The 22,828-nt window shown below is 43.3% G+C and overlaps 1 protein-coding gene across 1 annotated transcript; it reads right to left on the bottom strand.

Annotated features, from left to right (window-relative positions):
• Positions 1 to 22,828, bottom strand: LOC114872414 (transcription factor Sox-19b-like). Its single transcript, XM_029179570.2, has 5 exons — positions 22,422 to 22,828; positions 19,042 to 19,307; positions 9,790 to 9,984; positions 5,551 to 5,708; positions 1 to 2,746 (listed from the first exon to the last, which is right to left on the bottom strand). Exons 1-5 carry the CDS (start codon positions 22,424 to 22,426, stop codon positions 2,201 to 2,203), a joined length of 1,170 nt encoding a protein of 389 aa, XP_029035403.1. The 5' UTR covers positions 22,427 to 22,828; the 3' UTR covers positions 1 to 2,200.

Here is a 22,828-nt window from a genome sequence, read left to right as displayed (position 1 = left end):
TTTCGAAGGATAATACTTAACGTTTATTTTGCTTTCTCACTTACAGTACAATATTTATAGATTACTTTTTTTCTGCCGCTTGAAACTTCGTAATACTCGAATAATCGGGTATAGATTTAAGATTTATCGTAACGATACAAATACAAAGGTTACACGTCTTACAGCGGGTCATGGACGTTTCACGAGAGCGATCCTCTTCTTCGCTATGCTCACACCTTCTATCCTTTATAATATAATCTCTGTTCTCTCGCGAAACGTCCTTAAAAGCTCTCTCTCTCTCTCTTTCACTCTTATTTTCAAGAAATCGATCAACAAAACAACGAAAAACCAACCAGGAGAGTACTATGTACTCTCTTTGTGGGAACAAACGAAAACAGCGAGGAAGAAAAGAAAAGAAGAAATGCAACAGCGAAATGGGAAAGGATATTTTAACACGATTCTCGATAATCTCGAAACTCCTTCGATGATCAACTCGCGAAAGGAAAAAGAAACGTCGATAATAAATAGCTGAATATCGAGAACGAGGGATGAGAAACATTAGCTATAATCGAGGGGAAACGAGCGTTGCCGTCTCGAAGGACAGGGGACGAGATCGAGACGAACGATCGTTCGCGTTGAGAAGTACGAGAATCGGGAAAACATCGAAACAGGAGGCAAAATATTCTTTCAACGGAAACGGGAGGGATCTATGTACAGCGATTACGAATCGAACGATCGCACGGGAAAACGTGTTCTCCTCATTATTTACCTGGTTCCGTTGAACACCATCGTCCTGCTACTTTGATTAGTCAAAAAAGGATCAAATGAGGTTTTTATCGTGATCGTCAGTCGCGAGCACACTTGCAACAGATTAGAATAACAACATGTAACATTGATTATTAATCCTTTGATTTGTAACATCGAGTCATACTCGTGCGAATCACGATACAAACGTAGGAAACACGAGTTACACTCGTGCCGTATACAATAATTTATTTAATCCTTGTTGCTTCTCAATTTGTTGAAAATAACGAGTAAATTTGTATGTATAAATGTTTTTCAAAATTTTGTACCATGTGTGTTAGTGTACAAACGATACACTGTTAAGATATAGTACTATAATACAAGACGCACCCGGTGCGTCGTGTGCAGGTGGTACAGGACGCATCAGGTGTGTCATGTATAGACAGCACACTCCGAAACGTGTTAATTTATTGCTCAAGGAGATTCGGAATTTTGATTCACATCGTTGCAAGCATAAACGCAACCATAGAAAGGAATGTATGGACTTACTGTGCTTTTTGTGGTCGGAGGCAGCATGTCTGTGAAGGAAGAGGGAAGGTACGCCCTGGAATCGTCGTGCTCCTCTTGAACACGGTTTCGTGGATCCTGGATTAGGTGAAGGGGCGAAACTGGTCGGGAACAAGGGCGAAGGAAAACCGTTTTCGGGCGTCGTACGGTGATAATAATCCTTGCTACACTATTTACACAGGGACTATGTACAATTCTTCGTTATGCCGTCTTAAGCGACGGGAAACTATGTCTGATAAATAATCGTCGCGTCGATTAACTCGACGCGCTTGGAGATAGTTGGAACGCGGAGAGTATCGACGTTCGTTGTCGCTTTCAACGACCTGCACCAGCATTGCTGGCCCTGTCCACGTCTTCGATTTGCAGGTGGACATGTTCCTTCGGGTCGGTTTGGTCTCTTCATGGTTCTTTCATCTGGTGTACATCGAGAGGTTCTCGTCCTATGGCTCGAGGTTTGTATACTGACAGATAACACTGGAAGATTCGATGATTCCTGAATTTGTTTGGGATATGATATCTCTGTTTTCATTTTGATTTTTGTGTAACTGCATGATTCTAGTGTTCTGTGTAATTTATTCAGAGAAATTGTTTTTCATTTTCTGTATTGTATTTCTTGACGAGTATCGTTTAAACTTGTGGAGCTTCTTTTTTAATTTATTTAATCTTGCTTGTAATCTTGCGGAAAATCATTGGTAAAAATTTCAACAGCAGCGTCACATTTTCTTCCACTTTCCAGAACCTCAAAAACTTTTCCAAATCATTTTCAAACATTCCACCACAGCGAACCTCTCTGCCTTAACAACACCATCCATATCCGTCCCACCGTGAAACGTCTTCAGAACACGCTACTCTCGGACTAAATTCAGGGCATCTGTTGCTCAAAGATGGATCAGAGCTACGTTCTATCGGGTCAGAAGATGACAGTGAGCGGTCGCCTGAAGGATTCGTTACCAGGCGGAGGAGCAGTTTGGTATCCACTGTACTGGCTCATCTGAGGTCCTAAAAGACCGCTCGTTTGCACTGGACCAGGATAATAGGCTGGTAAACTTGCCCCAGGACTAGCAGCCGACGAAGTCGAGGTCGAACTAGCACTGGACGAACCTTGCTCGGTTCGTTCGTGTTGTTTGCTCATGTCTGGTGATTCTGCAGCAGGCGACCTCGTCGGTCCACCACCACCCACCACGCTACCAGGGCTGGATTCGTCGTAGAGCTTGTGCTCGTAGCTGGGTCGGTTGTAGTCGCTTATCGTTGGTTTCTGATCCATGTACAACTTGGACTGTTCGAAGTACGCCTTCGCCGAGTCCAGATAGCTGCGATCCAAGTACGATTTTGGATTCGAGTCCAGGTACTTCGGGTCGGAATACATGCTCATCGCTAATGTACTTGGTGGCATGTACGCGGCACGATACTTGTCCGCCTCCATCGAGTACTTCATCGCGTCCATCGAACTCACCACCTGCAACATTCAATGACAAGATGCTTTGAGACCGTGTACGTTGTCTGTAAGGTTCGAAAATTAATTATCTCTTAGAGAAAGTTCTGCGGGTTGCCTCCTTGTTGCATTTTGCTGGACTCAAATATAATTTGCCTGCGGTTGAATGCAACATGCAGAACAGCTGCCCTTTGCAACTGTGTGCATCGATTACACATAATGGGAACAATGTTGAAATAAAGAATTCTTATTGGTGTTAAAAATTATTGCTATTATACATTGTGATGTTAATTCCTATTGAATAAATTATTTCTTGAAACAAAAAATGTAGTGTTCATTTATTTAAGAAAAAATATTCGCTCCTGTGAATTCCTGTTTGATTCTAGAAATTCCTATTATTCCTATTTCTTCACCAATCCTTTCTAATAAATCTGTGCGAGACCGATTCGTCTCGGTTACGAGGAGGAATTGCGAAATCGGCGGATCCGCGACGGGGACCCAAGGCTCGACGATTTGTTCTATCCGGAGGACAAAGCTGCCAATGGCTATAAATTTCGTAATATTCGGTCGACTGAAACGCAGCCGGACGATACGCCGCGTGAAACTACCACGGACGTTTCAGGAAAGAAGGAAAAAAAAGGATGAGAAAGGGCGAAGAGGAGGGTGCGTATTCCCGATTCTATAATTCGTGGACGAGGATCGCGCGCGGGACCCTTTGTCGGATCGTTAAGCGGCTTTGTCCGGATGATTTACACGCAGTCTTAGCCGCCTCGCTCGTCTTCTCTTCTTGGCTACGTCCAATTGATTACCGCTCGGTTCCTCTCGTCTCAAAATCCGCCAGCGTGTCTCGCGAATCGGCCTCGCCGTTGCGCGCGACTTCTCGTCCCTCGGATGGATCCGGAAATTAAGCGTTCCTCGAGTTCCAACTACCCTTTGTGCTAGACTGAGAACCGTGGCTGTTTATTGCATCGTGAACGCCGTTGCGTTACCAACGGCTTGATTTAGATTGAATTTAAGAAAATAGACCACATCGTTTTTTATAAAATAATTTTTTTTTTATCTTTCCCCTTAATCCCTATCAGTATATCAAACCGACGAGCACTTCTGTGTGCCATTGTAGCTCGCGTCGAGATTACCGGGGAAAGTTGGTTGGAACTAGAGTTTCGAGGACAGAATGCGCATAAATTCGCGTGGAACAAAATCGACTTCATCCTGGAATCTCCATGGGCGAGGAGAAATATCGACGAGCCGTCTCGACAATGCCCTCAGTTGACTTTCTCGCTGAACCTTTCTGGTCCCGGGAACAGAGAGGAGCCATTTGGAAAATAAAGTGCGTTCCTAGCAAAAGACATTTCACTCTGTACCTTTCTCTATACCTTCTCGGCTCTCTGTCACTTCGTGCTCCGTTCCGTTCATCTCTTTTCATCGTCGACGACACATGGCAGAACGCGAAGAATGGTTGCTTTTGTGAATGAAAAAACAGAAGAGAAACGGTACGACGTTATTGTACGCTCGAACGGTGACACCGTGCCGGTGCAGGATAATTAAGTCGTGCTTGGACGAAGAAGAACCCGATGGTATTTCTTTTTCTTTCTTTCAACGTTACTCGAACCATGGAATTTTGATGGCAGCAAAGAAAAAAATAAATGAAAGGTAGTATGTATACTGATTTGTTAATTAGATATAAAAAATTGGTTTCGCTCGAAGGAAGAGTTCGGTGACATTCTGGTGAAATGGTCAACGCAGTCCTCGGGACGGTGATGACGGTGATGACGGTGCCGTTTCGTCCAAGGGACGATAACGCTACGCGTTGGAATTCTTCGCTCGTGCTCGCCGGTCCGCCAATAATAGTCGGCTGTATCGCGTCGCTGCGTCGTTCCAGACGCGTCGGCCATTCAGCCGTTGAATGCAGAAATAACTAGCTATCTGTTTGTCTCCCGTAGCCAGCTGCGGAAATTCATACACAGACCACGGTCTCCGGTTTCTGTTTGCGAAGCTACCCGGGGGCCCCTTTGTTGCGACAACGAATGAAACGTACCTACGCTCGTCCTCCTCCACCTCCATTCCCAACCTCATCCTCCTTCTCCTACTCTTCTTTCTTTCTCTCATCTCGTTCCCGTCGTTTCTCTCATCAGCGATCTGTCTCCCTATTTCTGCGACGTTTCCTCCTTTTCAGCCAGGACCCCGTGGACCATTCTACTCGTGGCCGTTTTATTGGGGTGCACGGATACGATCGAGAAACTTTCATTTCGTTCCTCCGCCAGGGATGATTACGAGATATCCATCGAATTTAGAAAGCTACCTAACCCTTTCGTCATTTATTTACTTACGTTTCTAAACAGACCCGGCTGCATTCGCGAAAGAATACCAACTCAACGTGCGTTGAATTCGGTCGAAACGCGAGCTGACGCGTGCCTTCCGCTTAACAATGCTTAGTTAAAATTCCACGCAACCGTATCCGCTTTGTTGCAATATCTCAAAACAGTTATCCCGTCAGTGTATCGTTCCGTGTCGTTGTACAGAGAAGAGAATTCTATCTATCGTTTCTCACGGAAGTGGCACGGAAATTATAGCGTGTCGATTTCACCTTAACGAATCGCTAACGACTATTGATAAAACAACTCTAAGAATGCTATATAGTAAATAAGGGAAACAACTATTTGTACTAGAATTTTTCAATTAAAGTCTAGTCGAACCATTTTGTCACAGGTGCAAGGATGCGCCTAAGAAATGGAAGCGCATTTTTCGCTGGATATATAATTCATTTTTAATTATATGACACTTCCGGCTGATAAGTTTGAAGGTGTTTACAAGAAACATGGACTCACCTGAGCAGGTGCAGCAAGGCCTGCGGACATCGCCGCTGCGGATTGCTGTGCAGCCGCAGCCGCTGCTGCAGCCATACTGGCCGCGGAAAGCGAACCATAAGCAGCCGCGGGACCATAATACGAGCCCATTCCCGCTTGTCCCATTCCGCCAGCCATTCCTGTAACAGATCGTTCAAAATACGATAATCAGATTTTCCATGCCAGTTAACGAGTTTTCTTAATTCTTCGTATCTTGCATATCAATCGATGATTTCGAAACATACTTAGCAACTCTGACACAATTTCATGAAATAAAAGTATCGCAAAATAGAAATTATTATACATCAATTTGAAGCTTAAGGTTTAAGGAAAATGACTATATAAATCTTTCGTTAGTATTCTTAATACAAAATGACTGGTGTATAACGAGCAGCGACCGATTTCGAAAGATATAAAATCTAATACAGTTTCATGACATAAAAGTATTAGAAAATACCGCTTATGATACATCAATTTGAAGCTTAAATTTCAAAGAAAATGACTATATAAACGTTTCATTGATATTTCTATCACCAAATGTCTGATCCTTCGTTGGAGCAAACAATGATTCGGCTAATTGTCTATTGTCAAATATTCAATTTGCAATCGTTTATATTGTAAACGATATTGAATTCTTTTATACCATGCGTTATGAAGAATTTGCAATTTTCTTAGACGACAATAGGGTGATCGAGCGAACCGATCCTTCCCCACAGCCTTCGATCCCGAACCTCTCGAACGATCGACAATGCCAATGATTAACCGTACGTTTTCGTTGAGATTAATATCGAGAGGCATCGCGTAACAGCGCCGGCTTATCGATCATCGATCGTTGTCGAACGACGGAAACGCGGCGAAAGAATAACCCCGGCAACGAAGCATCATTGTCGGAACGTCGTTGAATCACCCCGATGACGAAGAAACGTCGCTCGGATCCTCGTAAGAAGAACGGGGATGATTGGCGGCGAGATTTATGACCGGCAACGAAGAATTCACACGCGTTCGATTATTAATCGAGATTTTGTAATCCACCGAGTGGAATTCGTAGACGGTGGAGGATGAGATGTTGAAACGAGTTAGATTGTGAACAAAACATTCGCTAACGTTTTGTAGTTTACTCAGGTAAAAATTGTAAGCACAATGTTTCGCTTAATTGGAGATTCATCGTCGACTACATTGCGTTTAGAAGTAAATTCTGTAAGATAATTTTACCGTGATTTTATAGAATCTTCCACAATCGTGAAACGTTATTCGAAGAGAATCATTAGTTGCCTTAAAGGGGATTCGCCGTTTGTGCGAAATACGATAAATAAATCTGGTACTAAATGGAAAATCCAAGAGCCGCCATCAACTTCTACACGCAACACGATCGTTTAGAGATAAATCCTGAAAGATCATTTTATTCTAATTCCATAGAAGCTCTTTTCGAATCAATGGCCCGAGGCAGGTCGTAACTTGTTTTACGTTCACAGACATTTTTCCATCAAGATGTCCTCGTTCATTCACAATCCCTCCTTCGCCACGATCTTGCAGCATAAACGAACAAAATTATTAATTCCGGCAATGGCAACGGACCGATTAAGGACAGAATTTATTCCGTCGCCCACGCGACACCTCGAAAGGTGATCGGTAATCCCCGATTTATCGCTCGTATTCCACGTTCCCTCTACTTATCCTTTTACTTCTTTCTTTAGTACCATCTTTCGACCGTCTCCTTCTTCTGCGAATACTTCTTCAACCTTTTCCTCTGTATTTTGTCCCATTAATTATACGGGCAAAAAAAAGAGAGAATGGTAAAAGAAATTTCAAGTTCTTCGGAGGAACAGGTGTTTCTTAACGCCAAGGTTTTCAAGATATTTTTCAAAGATTAACTTTCGTGTAATTATTTTTATCTATAACGGAAAGGATGTAATTTATCGTTTAGTTAGTTAGAACAGAAATTCTGAAGTAAAGTTTTAATTATAATCACTGGAAGGAGGATTACCTTAATTAGAGCATCGATTATTTTTTCTAACGACGTTTACACAGTGCTATTATTCTCTCTGGTTTTAACTCACAATTAGATCGCTGGCGAACACGTTTCTGTACAGTGGCACGCGAATAAGACAAGTGCGTGGGTGGCTGGGATAAATTATCAGCTTAGGCTGGAATTTCTGACCAAAGTTTCCGCTCGTTCAGATAGCGAACTTAAGGACGTGAATTAAGGGTGAACCGTGCTGGCCGGAAATTCGCAATGTTTTCTTCTGTATTTCAAACAATGCCGAGGAAGATGTAATCAGTTATCGTAGGAACAAAAACGTTGACCAACTTAAGAATACTCGTGTACAAAATGTCAAATATCTTTTTTTTATTTTCTGTTGAAATATATTTATAAACGTGTCTTCGTGTAAAGGGGCACAAAATTGAAACTCCACATGAAATATTAAACGATCACGCAACGACCACCGCGTTTGTTTTTGAAAACACACAGGTCGAAAGTTAACGCGACTCCTTTTTTTTTTTTTTATCTCGCAAGGATCGAGGCTGGAAGGGCCAGTAATGAATCGTCGTATAATTCCCTTTGGCGCGGAAGGTCCGTGCTTCGTGACCGCGATTCATTGAGCTTATGCACGCGAGAGCATAAACATGTCGCTGGCTCATTATTTATCGAATTGTCTTATAGTCGTGGTGCTGTTACGCGTACGATTGCTCTCGAGCGGAAGCGTGTGACCCCCTCGGGAGGATTATAAATCCGTCGCCAGGGAGAAGGTGGACGATCAAACGAGAGATTTGAAAAATTTACATTCACTGTGTTGCCTTCGCTATCGTGCTCGATTTCGATTGTAAAAGCGATATTAATCGATCTATGTGTGGTCCATTTTGATGAGACTCGATGCGATTTAACGGAACGATTGTGTAACGAGTTATAGGGTAATTAAGTGTGGTTCAATATGAAAATGTTTCTAATTTAAGATGTTGATTATAGCAACAGCGATTTGACACGAAATCATGAGTTTTGTTTATGGACATCACATAGGTCTGTCGCACCCCTTTCGTTCACGATGATGATTTCGCGCGATTCTCCCATTCCGCTCGGTTTTCTTTGACCCCGCCAAGAGAAATTCAAAATTACGTAATCCGGTAGGAGACGGGAAACAATGGGCACAATAGGGAGGCCGGAACGTCAAACAGATCTGTGTAAACCGAGGGGAGCGACGGGCACGTATGTACGCGAGCCTCGATTCATCGAACATCTGTTCGTCGACGATCTCGCGGGGAAACTTTTACGAAGATAAGGCGTGGATCGAGATCGACAGATGACGAATTCGTAATTAAACGCGACGATCGCGATCAACGGTGCCGAGAGAGAGTTAGGGAAAGGATGAAGTAGGTGGGGGTTGAAACGAGCATCGATGATTAATTTGAACGAATAATGCGAAATTAGAATTGGCAATTAATTCGTGATTTTTTCTATATATCTGGCTTGGAATTCTAGAGCAGAATAAAGCAAAAATGAATTAACACAATTCATTAACACAGTAGGTCTATCATCCTCGATACTGTATATTCTCTGTCTGTGTATTTACCAATGAATCAGCTAAACTAATTTTATCTCAGGTTATTCACTTCGGTCCGCAACAACAGGATCGTAAATTATCAAAGAAGAAATTGATTAAATGCAACGTCGAGGAATAATAATGGGAACAAGGTGTTTCTAAAGCGACTGTTTGCGCAAGTGTATCGAGGAGCCACGATAATAACACGTTTGATGGCCGGCCAGCTGGTCTGTCTTTGACGCGAAAACGCGCGAGCCATTAACGGAGACGGCGAAGAAAATGACAGAGGAAACGAGGGCTCGGTGAACCTCGAAGAAATCGCCATTAGAAGACTTCCGACCATGGATCCCGAGGGCATCGCCGAACAACAATGCGGCTGAAAACGCGAGCCGAAAAGATAAGAATATCAAAGCCCTACCAGACGAACTGTTCTTTTCCTATTGTATTCTTGCCCGCGAATGGAGCAACGCACCTTCGAATCGATTCAACTTTGTCTCATAATCGTGTTGTTTTCTTGAAAGTGATCCCAGAGACTGGGAGGGTTCGTAATTGGAAAAAAGCATTGAAACCTTTTCTTTCTTTCATTTCTTTCTTATCTCAATTTTGCATTTAATCGATATTGATTACCGTGATTTGCTAATGTGACCAATATATAATAAAGTTGAGAAAAAATATTTCTACTTACCAGCTCGAAGCGCATCCATGGGCACACTGGGGTATGGAATGCTGTAGGGGTAGCCCTCCTTCCGCAGGGTTTTCGGCTTTCTTCTAGGTCTGTACTTGTAATCGGGGTGCTCCTTCATGTGCTGCGCCCTTAACCTTTTCGCCTGATCGATGAACGGTCGTTTCTCGTCCTCCGTCAGGAGTTTCCATTCAGCACCTGCAACAACGTATCTTTTCGTTAATTCAATTGGAAAATAAACAATTCGTGTCCTTAATTAGTTTCGCTATCCTGATTAAATACACGTATCCATGTTAGGAAGTTATCAAGTGTAATTTGCCAAAATCTTTCCACGGTTTAATCGATAAATTTGCTAATCAAATATGGCAAAAGAAGTTCAATTAAGCGAATAATTTTGCCGGCAAACAAATTCGAGCAGACGTTGATAAAAAGAGAAAAAAGATCACATACATTAAAAGTTCTGACATGTATACGTACAAGAAAGGACGAAACGATCGTGCCGGTTCTGTCGACCGCGTGTTTGCAGTTGGTATAAAGCAGTTTGTAAACGAGCGATAGGCACTTGGATAACGCGTTCGATCAATGAGTATAAAAGGCATTCGGACGCTCTGTGTTTACCCGATGAAAACGGCCCTGTTGTGTGCCACCACCGGCAGAACCAGCCGTTATGCTTGAATTATCGACGAGCCCGTAATCGCGCCTCATTTTAAATCCACCCCGTTCGCGATTGTCCAAGCGGAAAATTGCATTTTCATTTTCCACCGCGAAATTTCACCAAACTCTACATTCGCGTAGTAAAAATGGAAAAATATCGTCGAATTAATAGTAGGATTATAGAAAATCTCGAACTGTAAACCACATCAGAGTAAAAGGTTTATTTTTCCGAACGTAATTTATGAATTTTACTTATAAATTCTTTAGCAACGTGATCTCTACAGACCCCGTTCGATCGGTACACGATATTTCAATTCAATTTATAACCTTCCATTAATCTACATAGTAGAAAGGAAAAGCAATTCGCAAACCTCCAAGCGAGGACAGAATAAATAATAACTTGAAAATTTCATTGAACGCCCTAACGACGCATGGAGAATGCTAACAATATCTAGAAACTGTCGATACCGCGATGTTGCTTTGGAAAAGTGAATTCACTCGAGCATAGAGATACCCCCGCTACATAGTTAACATCCATGAACCTGCAAATCTCTATCATTGCAGCGCATTTGTCACGTCAACGTTCGACAGAGCAATCGTAAATATGGTGCAAAGTGGATTATGTCACAAAGAAATACGAACGCGAAAGATTAAATCACTTTTCCACCCACTATCCTTCGTCTTCGTTAAATTCTAACAGGATACGCGTTCACCACCCAATTTCGTCGCATTAAAAATTGCCAGTTACCAAAATTGAAGTCCTAATCGTCTCGCAAATAAAACAGAAACAAAGGGTGTCGTACACCCGAGACAACCGATATTTCCAAAACGAAACCCTTCCACCGCTCCTCTTCCTCCCTTCGTTCCTTCTGAACGGTACCGTACCGATTGTTCCGCGTTAGAATTAATTACCACTTGTTGTGGAGGCTGGTTGCGCCTGTGTAGACAATGCGCGAAGCCCGGAAAGAGAGGCTGGCTCAAACGAGAAAACGACGTACCACGTCCGCGTCGCGCCGAGTCCGTTTTCTGCAGCCATGGGTGCAACAAAGGGCGCGCGGGTTGCCTGCGCGAATAATGGCCGCTGGCTGTCTTTCGACGTCGATCCTCGACGGTGAACGATGGATAAAAAAAAGAAAGGACGTCTTTGATTTATTTTCGAAGGCGACGATAAAGAATCAAAGAGTTATGTTTGGAAATTTTTTGAATAATTACTCGCTTGCGAAAGGAAATGGGAAAGGAATTAAATTTGAAGACAAGGGAACAGATGAAAGAGAAGATATGAAAAACGGGGCCAAGGAGAGGCTGAGCGAGAGTAATATCAAGAACGAGCAGGTTCTAAGTGAATCGCTCAAGGGGGATGAAAGTTCTCGATACAGAGAGTAGATACACTAGCGGAAATTCGAGGCGCACCGGAGCAGATACGAGGCAGAGAGGATGGGGATCCGCGTAGCCCGATGGATCTTTTACTCTGCTCGTTATTGTTGCTGACAGCAGGCAACGACAATGGAAAGAGTTGCTCGCTATAGTTGCGAGCACACGAGGAAAGAGAACGGGGAGAAAAAGAGAGGACGAGCCGGCTAAACAATACGGACACGTGGTGGTTCACAATGTACCTCGAGGAACGTTGCGAGAAAGAGAGAAGCGGAAGAGGGAATCCGAGATTTTTGTCTTCCGGGACAATGTGGAACGCTGATAACGCATTCGAGCCGAGCGACTGGTGTCGAGCCATTCTTAATCCTTGTTCCAGCCATTCAGAGTGACTTGCCGGGGAAAGAATGAATATGTAGCGTTTCAGGATAATAGTTCGATGCAAAGCTCTCTTTGTTTATTTGTACCTTTCAATGATATACTGACTGTGGATTAGGTGTACAATGATTTTAACCCTTCCAACATTCACATTCCTACCAGTGTACCGACACACGAATTTTCATAGACTGCAGAAACTTTGCCCCGTAAGATAATCTGATGGCTTATTATGTAAAGCTTAAGTAATTATTGGAAAGCATAGGGTCAAAGGGGTTGATTCAGCAATGGCTGTCAAACAAGTGAAATGTGATTTCTGGGAAGCCGAGCAAACCCGCTACTCTTAGGTTCTCGCACCCCCTACAATTTATCATTCAAGTTTGATCGATTTTGAAGAATATCCAATAGATCGCATGATCGACCGAAAGGATGCTTTTCCTTCGACTGTATTTACATTATAACCTATCCCAATCGATACACGTTTCAGCCGATCTAAAAGGCAGGTGGCAGCGTCGAACAAGGGGTTAGAGACGGGTTTTGCTCGACGGGGGTGGTGTGTTTGTTTAGAACAAAGGCTTCCCGGCACCGACGGTATTAGTAGGTAGGTATTCTCGACCAGTACTCCTTCCATCTCTTTCCGTGCTTTTGGAGAGGACCACGACGACGACGATGACGACGACGACGACGTCGTCGTCGACGAAGAGGACCGAGGTTCAAGCACAATGGCGCCTGCTTTTCAGTCCTTTCGTTGGCGAACAATGCCGTTTATTTAACATCGTTTAAAAGTACAAAGCCTGTTAATTAATAGACGGCGTCGAAGAAGAGGGACGCGGAAGCCAGAGAAGAGAAGAGGACGGACGGAGAGAGGACAGCCATGGCGACGGAGAACCATTGCTAGCACGGCTTTTACCACACCGACAACGAGCTATTGACTCGACATTACTATTTCTGAAGGCGGCTGGTATTAGTCGAGCCAACTACCAAGCCGCTGCTTTCTTCTCTTCTTCTTTCATTCTTTCATTTTTTCTTTGCTCGTCTTCATTGTCGTTGGCAAAACTAGGCTACTACCGCCTGCACCCACTGCTGTTCTTATCGAGCTTTCTTGTACTTTATTTCTCTTGTTATTTTGTTTTATTCTTCTACCCCCTAACGAATTCTTCCGATTGTCTTTCAAATTTTTCGCGGGAAGAATGGTACCTGCCGCGTGCCACTCTATTGCGCACCCTCTTCGCTCGGTTATTTTTTTTAATTAGTCCACGGGTTCTTTTCTCAATGATTAATTATGTTACTGTTATATTATAGTTAGAATATATTTGCAAAAGCAGAACGCAATTAAGTGATACTGAAAATTAAGTGAATATTCACTTCGTTTCCTTCTCCACGAGTTAAAATTTTGTATAACCCTAGTTTCGTGAAAACATAATACGTACAAGTCCCTGCTAAGTTGTTCGTTAAGCTGCTGAATAGATGTGAATTTTGACGACAGACAGTTCAGTCTGAAAACACTCTGAACGGAGAAAGAAGTCTGTTTCAAGCGTAGTTTTCCAGAAGAAGAATCTCTGCTTGGAAGACTAATTTTCTTAGCAGCATTTCCAAGAAGGAGAATCCCCTTTTAGAAAATATCCTCCACAGAAACACTTGCAACAAAAAGGATCGCTTAACACCGAGAACACTTTTCTGAGCTAACGCTTTTAAGAGAGAAAATTTCATTCAACGTATAATATTCGAGAGAACGGGTGTCTCTTTAGTTCTCGCTTAAATGTTATAAATCATCTCACGGGGAAGATAATGGGACGCTTTTCAAAAGAACACCTCAACCAACACTCCCTGCAGGGAATTAAGAAATAAACGGTCAGCAAAGTGTGTTGCCGGAGCAGTTTCTACATCGTCGATCGATAGACACACTTTTCTCGACTACTAAACATAGAAACTAAAATTCTTTAAAAATCAAATTTGCAGATTGAAAAAAAAAATTTCTCTGAATTATTTGATCGTATCAATTTATGGTACCGGCCACCGTTGGCCCCTAAGGGTCTAAAGCATTCAATGTGTTAACAATGGCCTAGAATGATAGTTAGAAATCGAATGATCAAATAAAAAAACACCATCTCTATCCTTGCCATCTATCTCTTTCTTCTTACAGTAACAACAATCCGTTCGTCGAGCACAAAGTAATTTCCAAAGTCATCCGCGTGTCAGAAACGTATACTAGTAGCGTATAAATTAGCGCCTCCTCGAGCAACGTTATCTCGATGGATAGGTCCACGTGGTCCGCGCTGTTGGCGGGAAACAATGGCATGTTTATCGACCTTAACGATCTATTATTCCGCGCGGAAGACTGCTGGACGCATTAACGAGCCGTGCACGAATTGCAGATTAATCGGCCGCGTTATTGTAATATTTCTTCGTGTCGCAAAGAATCAAAGCAAGGATGACGATCAAATATTTAAAATATCGAACATTAACTCTATTAAATTCCTCGATCCTATAAAGAACCACCCTCGATCGTTACGCGTCGCAAGTTCTCCGAGTAAAGAGAACGAAGATAAAAAAAAAAGAATTCGAGGACGCTTTCTCAGTAGCGCAAAATGAATGCTTTCTCCCGCTCTGTCCACGCTTACGATCCGCGGGCAAGTTGCTCGCGATAGGCGTGTATCCGCGGTGCAATAGGAGGAGAGCTTTCATCCTCGAGAGCTTTAAGCTTGCTTGGGGACGATCATTTTTAATCACGCGGAGACGGTGAGCGAGATTCAGGGAGCGGTAGCAAAGAGGGGGCGGGTGTAACGGCGCGTGTACCTGTGTGCAAGGGCGTTTTGTGCTTCCTCCTTTGTCGCAAGGGCGGCATTGTTCTCGCGATTCTATAGGATTCGCAGTGTCGGGGTCCTTCGCGGATTGTTTTCTTCTTCGCGAGTTTTCCTTCGCCAGCTATCCTCCTCGTGTCCTGGACACGATTACGTCCACTTTCCTTCGGATTACCAAGCCCTGACAACCTTTCGACCCTTTTTGTTCCAATCCCAAACATACGTCGAAATTTTTCGACTACAATTGAATTGCAAACAGAATGGAAACAAATGGTATGGCTCGCTGTTTGTCTGACTGATCGAAAATAGAATCTAAATAGAAGAGTGATTTCAATACATCTCGTATAAAGATTTTGAAGGGACTCGATGAGAAAAGACAATGGAATTTATTGCTGGTTATTACAAGGTTCGATGAGGAAATTGAATAGATAAGGGTCGCTCTGTTGATAGAAATTTACGCTCGGATTGGACACTGTTTGGTACTTTGCAATTACATACATGTATTCGTACCCTATTTGTAGTACTTGTCCCTGAAATAAAAAGCCCTCAAGTTTACGTGAATTTAACAAAGTTGAAAGATACCCAGCCAACCTGAACCTCGAAAAATTTTCACTTTCCTTCGTGGTGAACAATCATCAAAGAACATGGAAAGATAAAGAAGAAGAGTTAAGGTAAGAGAATAAGCGTTCGCGTTTAAACGGATAAGCGAGAAAACAGCGAACCAATTTGAGATAATCAGGTCTCCTAAGCGAGGCGGGTAAAATCGTCGAAGGGAAGAGGAGAAAACGTTCCCGAGTCCGGGGCTCGGCTTGTTCCACAGCCTCGAAGGGTTAAATAGGGTTGTCCTTCGTCCGCGGGGGAGGATGAACTCCCTTCTGCTCGGCTCGCTTCAACGTCGATGAGCGAGCAAACCGACAAGTCGTTTCTTTGGCGAAAGAACTCCGTAGGACGAAACGAGAGAAAGAGAGGCTCTACCGGGAACCGGCAGAAATACTTCATTACGATGAAAGCTTTGCTTCTACCTTCTCAAGTCTCCTCCATACCCTTCCTCCTCCGTTCTCCGTCCTCTCTATCTACGAGTAACCGTGTGTTTCTCCATCCCTGTTTGTACGTAAAACGTGCACCTATACACACGTTGCAATCCACCACCTTCTCCTCTTTTTCTTTTTTTTTTTTTGTCGACTTTCCTTCACCCTCCTCCTACCGTCCCCTTTCTTGCTCCATCTTCGTTTCGCGCACGTGAAAATGCGTGTCTTCGAGTGTGAGAGTGCGTGCCGTGTTCTCGTGCGTTTTTTTCTCTCTTCCTTTTTTTACAGGGTAACAATGAGACCGGGTATTTTAGACGATGGGAAAAGGAGCGGAAACGCGAGGACACGAAGGGGAATTACGACGATCGATGCTCCTCGTCGGGACGACCGGATCGTCGCGACGAGCTTCTGAGTAATTGAGTCCGACGAACGGGACACGAAGGGTGTTTGTTTTCTGCATCGATTTAGATTCCATCGGGATGCGGGAGGAAAGATTTTCAGATTGTTTCTTTATTCTAAGCAGCTTTATAAAATCTTTATTCTAGGATTGATTTTAATTATTTCATATTGGAAGGAGAGAATTAACAAGTTCGTTACTGTTTTGATTTTCAACCAGATACTTTGGGTTTGTTAATACCGATAATACAGGGTAGTTTTGTAAAATATATAATAAATAAATAAATATCAGTAATTTTTGAACAATTAATTACACACCTATTCCACGTCTTTTACCGCATAGAAAACGAAAAAAAAGGGATAACAGCACAATGCTGATCGAAAGAAACTCGGATCTCCTGAAGAAACTTCGCATCACCGTAGAGCCCGCCAGTCTAATCGATTCTCATTCAATTAACAATCCACCCCAACCAGTCTCGCAGGAAATACGAGCGAAGAAGCAACCCCTTCCCAGTAGAGTCTAGCTCGGCAAGATGAGAAAGGGCCCCAGACGAGGAGAGAATCGAAAACTTTTCAAGTACGAACACTCACACGACTTACACGAACGTCCAATAACCAGATTAGCTTTGGCTATTTCCCGATGGACCGTTTGTTCGATACCACCCTCAATCCTGCTTCCGGTACAGTTTTGCGGAGGATCGTGAAACGTGTCCAACAGCCTGAGTGGAAGATAAACGGGGACGGTCATCTTGCTAATCGACATCGTAAAATTGTCGTTCAACATCTGCTTCGTTGTTCAAATGCAAGTCTAATCGCGAAATGCGAAAAACTATAATGATTTAAAGAAGGTATAGCGAAATAGTTAATTACGAATCATAGGAAATTATCACCTTCCTGTAGTAAAAATATCTGCGACTGCAACGAGGTTAAAAGTTGACAACATTTCCTGTATTGAAATTACATTTGCAGCCGCTTCGACTTCCAACTGGTTAATCATTCCGGTAAAGAGAAAAGTATGCATCTACGCGTATGCGGGACTGCAAGCGCACGCGTGCATTCAACTGCATAGTTAGTTGGACAACTAAAAAGTTTGCACTCGGTCGCGAAGCAACTAAACGATTGGTCAACTGCGGCACCAGCGGCTTAACGATTGACCACTTCGCGAGCTATTTATCGTTCCATTACACGACTGTACTAATCAAGGTGGAAAATTGAAGTCGCGGCGAAAGCCAAGTGAAAATTGAAGACGTTTACGTAAGCGGTAATATGTTTGCAACCCCCCGTGAGATATCAGTATTTCGCACTTACAATTTACAGTATTCTCGAATGCGTCATAATAAACAGTCGTACCAACACTCGAGCACTATTTCTCACCATGTTCCCCTTAACCTTCCCTCCCAAGAAAAAATGAACCCTTTAAGAAATTCCTGTCACGATCAAAATCCGATTTCCCTGACGACACATTGCGCTTGCCGGCGTGCCAAATGGCACAGCAGGAAGTCGGCTCGCGAGTTAACATTTTCCCCGGAAGCCACGGGAAAGAGCACGACGAAGAAAACGGGTCCGCGGTTGCATTCCGCGCGAGATTCCAGCGAGCGAACGAGTCGAGGGTGCTCCTGCGGAGTACATCGGTTCCTCGAATCTTTTGTCGTGCCGGTTGAGGGAAGGGGTGGCAGGTTGGCAGAGGGTGGTGCGGATCGTTCGGTGAGCATACGAAGGAAAAGAGACGAGAAACGGGCTGATGGTGGTGGTGGTTGCAGGATGAAATTTGCAAATGCTCCGACAAGCCAGCCACGAGAGTTCCAGCAGGCTGCGGGGGTGGGGGTTGTACATCAAGCAGAAATGTACGCGGTGCCAGGGATACGGCGGTAAAAGAGCGACGAAAAAGTGTCGCTTCGACAAAGGGTGCAAGCTGGAGAAGAGAACAAGGGACGAGAGGGGCGGACGAAGAAGAAGGGGTGTAGGAGGAGGAGGAAGAGGTGGAGGAGGAACGTAGAGAGAAGCAGAGGCAGAAGGGGGTGGTTCGAGCGTGCGCGCATCATTTTTGCCGAGGAACAGGCACTTCCCTTATTCGCCGTCGCCGGGGGAACGTGAAACGGGGGTAGAAGAACCGAGGCGAGGAAGAAAATGACGGATAAAGAAGCTTCGAGGGGAGCTGCGGGAAACGGGCTTTGTCGATTCCCGGGTATTTAACGGAAATACCAACCGGAATACCTTCGTCCCCGTTCCTCTTTATCTCTTTTCTTCTCCTTCGGTACACACCCCGCGTCCCTAAAGGACCAGCTATACGAATAATTCGAGCGTGTGTCGAGGCTCGCCGGACCGACGACGAGCCAAAGGGTACTACTTACGTTTTCGCGTAACATTAACTGTTGTGGCTTTTACTGCCGCGACGTTGTGACACTTTCGGATCGGAAGTCGTGACCTTTGGCTATCGTTACACTGACATGTTTTTCGAGTAACACATTCTTTGTAACTTAAAGTATTTATAAAATAAAATAAATAACAATTTAATTATGTGTTCTTTACAACAATGAACCTAAAGAAATTCAACATTCCCCAACATCTTTCATAGAATATAAAATATCTTCTACCTAAAGGATAAATTTTCTTTAAAAATGGAAAAAACTCACCAAGCCTCTTAGAGATCTCGCTGTTGTGCATTTTCGGGTTCTCCTGCGCGATCTTTCGTCGCTGCAACCGGGACCAGACCATGAACGCGTTCATCGGCCTCTTGATGTGCTCCACCTGCGCCTTCTTCGTGGTCGGGCCAAGAGGGCTGCCGAGGCCAACCCCCATGGGACCGACCCCCGCGCCGCCGGGAGGCGACGTACCCGACATACCCTGCATACCGCGCAGGGTCTCCGTGAAGGAGCCGTCGCACATGTTGCCGCCGGCTCTGTAATTAAACGCAGCCACCAATTAGTAACCCCAACGGCTACGTTAATGGAGGGACACGCCCACGTGAAAACAGCCTCGACGACCTCGAGTCCGACTGACCGAGGAGATCTCCAGCCCGTTCGTAGCAAGCCCTATTGTTTTCGACACCGGACAACACGACGAACCTCGACCCTACCGTGATTTACGATCTACGCGACGTTATCTCGGTTATTTAGACCGTTTCTGTGTGTACATCTTCGACTTTATGTTTCCCCAAATACTATGACGAGGATAGACATTAAAACAGGATTATGGTACTTGAGAATTGCTGTCTTAAACCACTACCGTACGAGTCCTTTGCAGCAGAGCAAAATTGAAAATCTAATAATCCTTGTGAATCGTTATTAAACACAAGAATATTTATTAATCGTACCGTTATTAAGCATGTTAACTAATGTCATTCTGAAGAACTATAGCTCCTAGTGCAGATCATTTTATTTTCTAACAAAAACTGTAGTCACTTGTTAAAATTTTGCATTATTCAACGAAAACATAATTTATTAACAGAGCATGCGAAAAGTTTCCAGTTTCACTCTTAATAAATTACAATGTTAATTTTGCGAAATGAGAGTAGAATATTACGAAATAACTGGAGTCAATAAAAACACCGTATTACAACACTCGTTTCAATTATAATCGAACAATTTTATGCTAAGCTAATCAAGAATAACAACCGCATTATTAGTTTCTGCTCTATCAATTTTCAAACGTACAATTTGATGCTTGTCACGTCGTATTGTTACTGTAACACGTTCACGACAAGTTTCCTCACGGACACGAACAAATTACCGAGTCCTAAATTGTAAAGAGTATGAAAAAGTTGAACACCGTCGCGAGGATAACGAAAGATCTCCGAAGCGAGCGAACGATTCACCTGACGTTCCTTTTTTCTACCTCATAAAAGGTGCGAATCTTAAGCGTCAAAAGCTACCAGAACGAGATTAAAGTCGTCAAGAAAGTGCTGAATAATCTTCTAAATTGAGGGACGCGTTGCTTCAATCGTCATTGCGTTCATACTGGTGCAACAAGTTCTTCTACCAAACGTGTACATAAAAAAAAGAGAGACCTTCAATTACCTTATTTTGATAGAGTTGCAACTACGTCGAAATAGTGAATACGGTGAATAGTAACTTTGTTGCGAAAGAGCAATAAAAGCATTAAGTATAGTATCGAACACTTAATTTAACACTTTGATGGCCTTAAATTTCTGAAATCTTTCAATTACGCGTTCCTTTTTATACTTAATAGAAGATTGTTCATAAAATAGTATTTAGGAACCTCGTATTTAACGCACTTAAAAATTTTATTTAGTATATCTAACCCTCATTGAGCAAAAAAAAAATGGCGAAATTACTGTTTTCTACGAATTCCAACTCGCGCTTCGATCAATTGAAAATTAACTAATATTAATCGACACATCGTTTCTGAAATTGAATTTCTCCAAGCGTCTCGGGAGCAAATTTGAAACCCTCTAGAACCCCATCTCGCATACCGTCGCTTCTCGTGGCTTTTTTTTTTTTAATTGTGCACCAGCGACACGTGGAAGAACCGAGCGAGGGTACTCGTTGAACCACTCGTCACGGTCCCGGTAATTGCTTATTCGTTTGCTCTTTGATTCATAAGCAAATTAATCTTATCCTTTCCTCGTATCAAAGCCATTAACCAATCTCGGCGCGTTGCTGCCTCCGTTACGCTCTGCTCCGTCTTTTTTAACCCCTAAATGTCACCCTTCGGGTAGAGCCTCTCTCTCTCTTTCGCACGGTTTCTCCTCTCGAACTAACACAATTACACGGGGATCTCCTTGAGCATTCATTAAGAAAGGAAGGAAAAATGAAAGAAGACGGAGAGAGAAAAATCTGTAGTGGTTGAGGGAGTTAACCCCGGGGGCGGTAGTTACGATTTCGCGGGGTTAGAATCACCCTCGGTCCGGGCCACCCTCGAGTGTCATTCAGGCCGGATTAATAGATACGTTGGTTAGAGACGTTCGAGTCGTGAAGGGATGCGAGAGACGGCAACGTGGTCGCTTTAGAGAGGCCCCAAGGGTGCTCGGGGGTGGTTCAACGGAGAAGATGCTGGAAGTAATGGCTGTTGACAACGAGCGACGGGGGATTAGGAAGTGCTAATTGAATGTTTAGGCTACGGACTCGAATACAGCACACGGCAATTTATTGCTCCGTATTCGAATATTTTCTGACGGCAGGACAAAAGCGTCGTCGAAGGATCCTCGAGGAGATCGCGGAACCGTGTTAAAGTCGATTTACATTTTAATAGAAATTTTTCAACAACCAGATTACCCGATGTCGATTGTGATTTCCTTGAGAGGGTCAGTGACAGAGGAAGCGACGAATATTTACTCAAGTGGATTCGAAGAGTTTCGAATAACGAGACTGGTTTTCTCTTGGCTTCCGAAATCGTAACTGTGTACACCTTTTCGGAGCAACTAGGTCACCGTCGCTGTCGACAAAAACCTACCCAACTGTGTTTACATCTTCGAAATTCAATTGAACTGTTGAGATTTCGAGCGACCGTATTGGGACGGAAACATTACAAGGTTTAATTTCATATTACGTTGTATTAGATTGAGAATATTTCTATTAAGCAACTGTGACTTATATACGAATATTTAAAGACATTTACCTATAGATTTGATATGTTTGTTTGGTAGAACATAATAGAACTTTATTAGTAATCCGATTTTAAGAAACTAATGTTACAAAATTATCTTTCAAACGCTTTGGTACTTTTATACAAATTCTAACGGCGGATCAACGAAACGTGCACAACTCTACCTATATAGACAAAATTGTCTACCCAAATTTCGAAACGAAATATCTTTATATATTGAAAATATATAAGATGAGAATGAGAATGCAATCAGATTCAGCATGGATATAAACTTAGATTTATAGTCTATTTATTTAGATTAGCATAGATTCGGCTCGACGTTAAAATTCAATTTCTATCCTAAAGAAAATTATCTTACAATCTATAAATTACTCCTTGTTTTATTTGGTCCCAAAAACACCGATAACACAGAATCACAAAAAAGTCTTACAACCACGTCTAGACTCACCTCATAAAGTGGCCGGCGGCCCGTTGGTGCAAGTCCAGCTCAATTTTGCTGCCGTGGTTGAGACTTCCGTCTCACCTGGTGCTGGACGAAAGTGCTCTTCAGAAAATGGCCAACCAGGCAAACGTAAAACAATAATAACCAGCAAGTCACTGCACTGTCATATCAGATCATCCACTCGAGTCTCGATCACTGTGTCTCACTTTTCCTGATTACCGATCAGACGTTCGTGTCGCGACCCGGAATACGATTCGACGACGACATTTTCAAAATTTCTATTAAATGTCAATAACGAACTGTTCGCGTTGGAAACGGAGCTTGAAACAACACACGAGGACGAGCGCACGACGTGAACGGCGTTCGGTGTGCCTTCGCGGACGATAGTTTGGGGAGTGTGCACGCACGATCCG

This window comes from Osmia bicornis, chromosome 11 (genome assembly GCF_907164935.1).
Source record: "Osmia bicornis bicornis chromosome 11, iOsmBic2.1, whole genome shotgun sequence".
Taxonomy (NCBI): domain Eukaryota; kingdom Metazoa; phylum Arthropoda; class Insecta; order Hymenoptera; family Megachilidae; genus Osmia; species Osmia bicornis.
Note: the sequence above shows the minus strand (reverse complement) of the source record. Positions and strands in the feature narration are given on the sequence as shown.

Coding starts and splice junctions, on each gene's coding strand:
- LOC114872414 (XM_029179570.2), bottom strand. Junction 5,709..9,789: donor CATGGATGCGCTTCGAGCTG/GTAAGTAGAAAT, acceptor GATCTGTTACAG/GAATGGCTGGCGGAATGGGA. Junction 2,747..5,550: donor GCCTTGCTGCACCTGCTCAG/GTGAGTCCATGT, acceptor TGAATGTTGCAG/GTGGTGAGTTCGATGGACGC.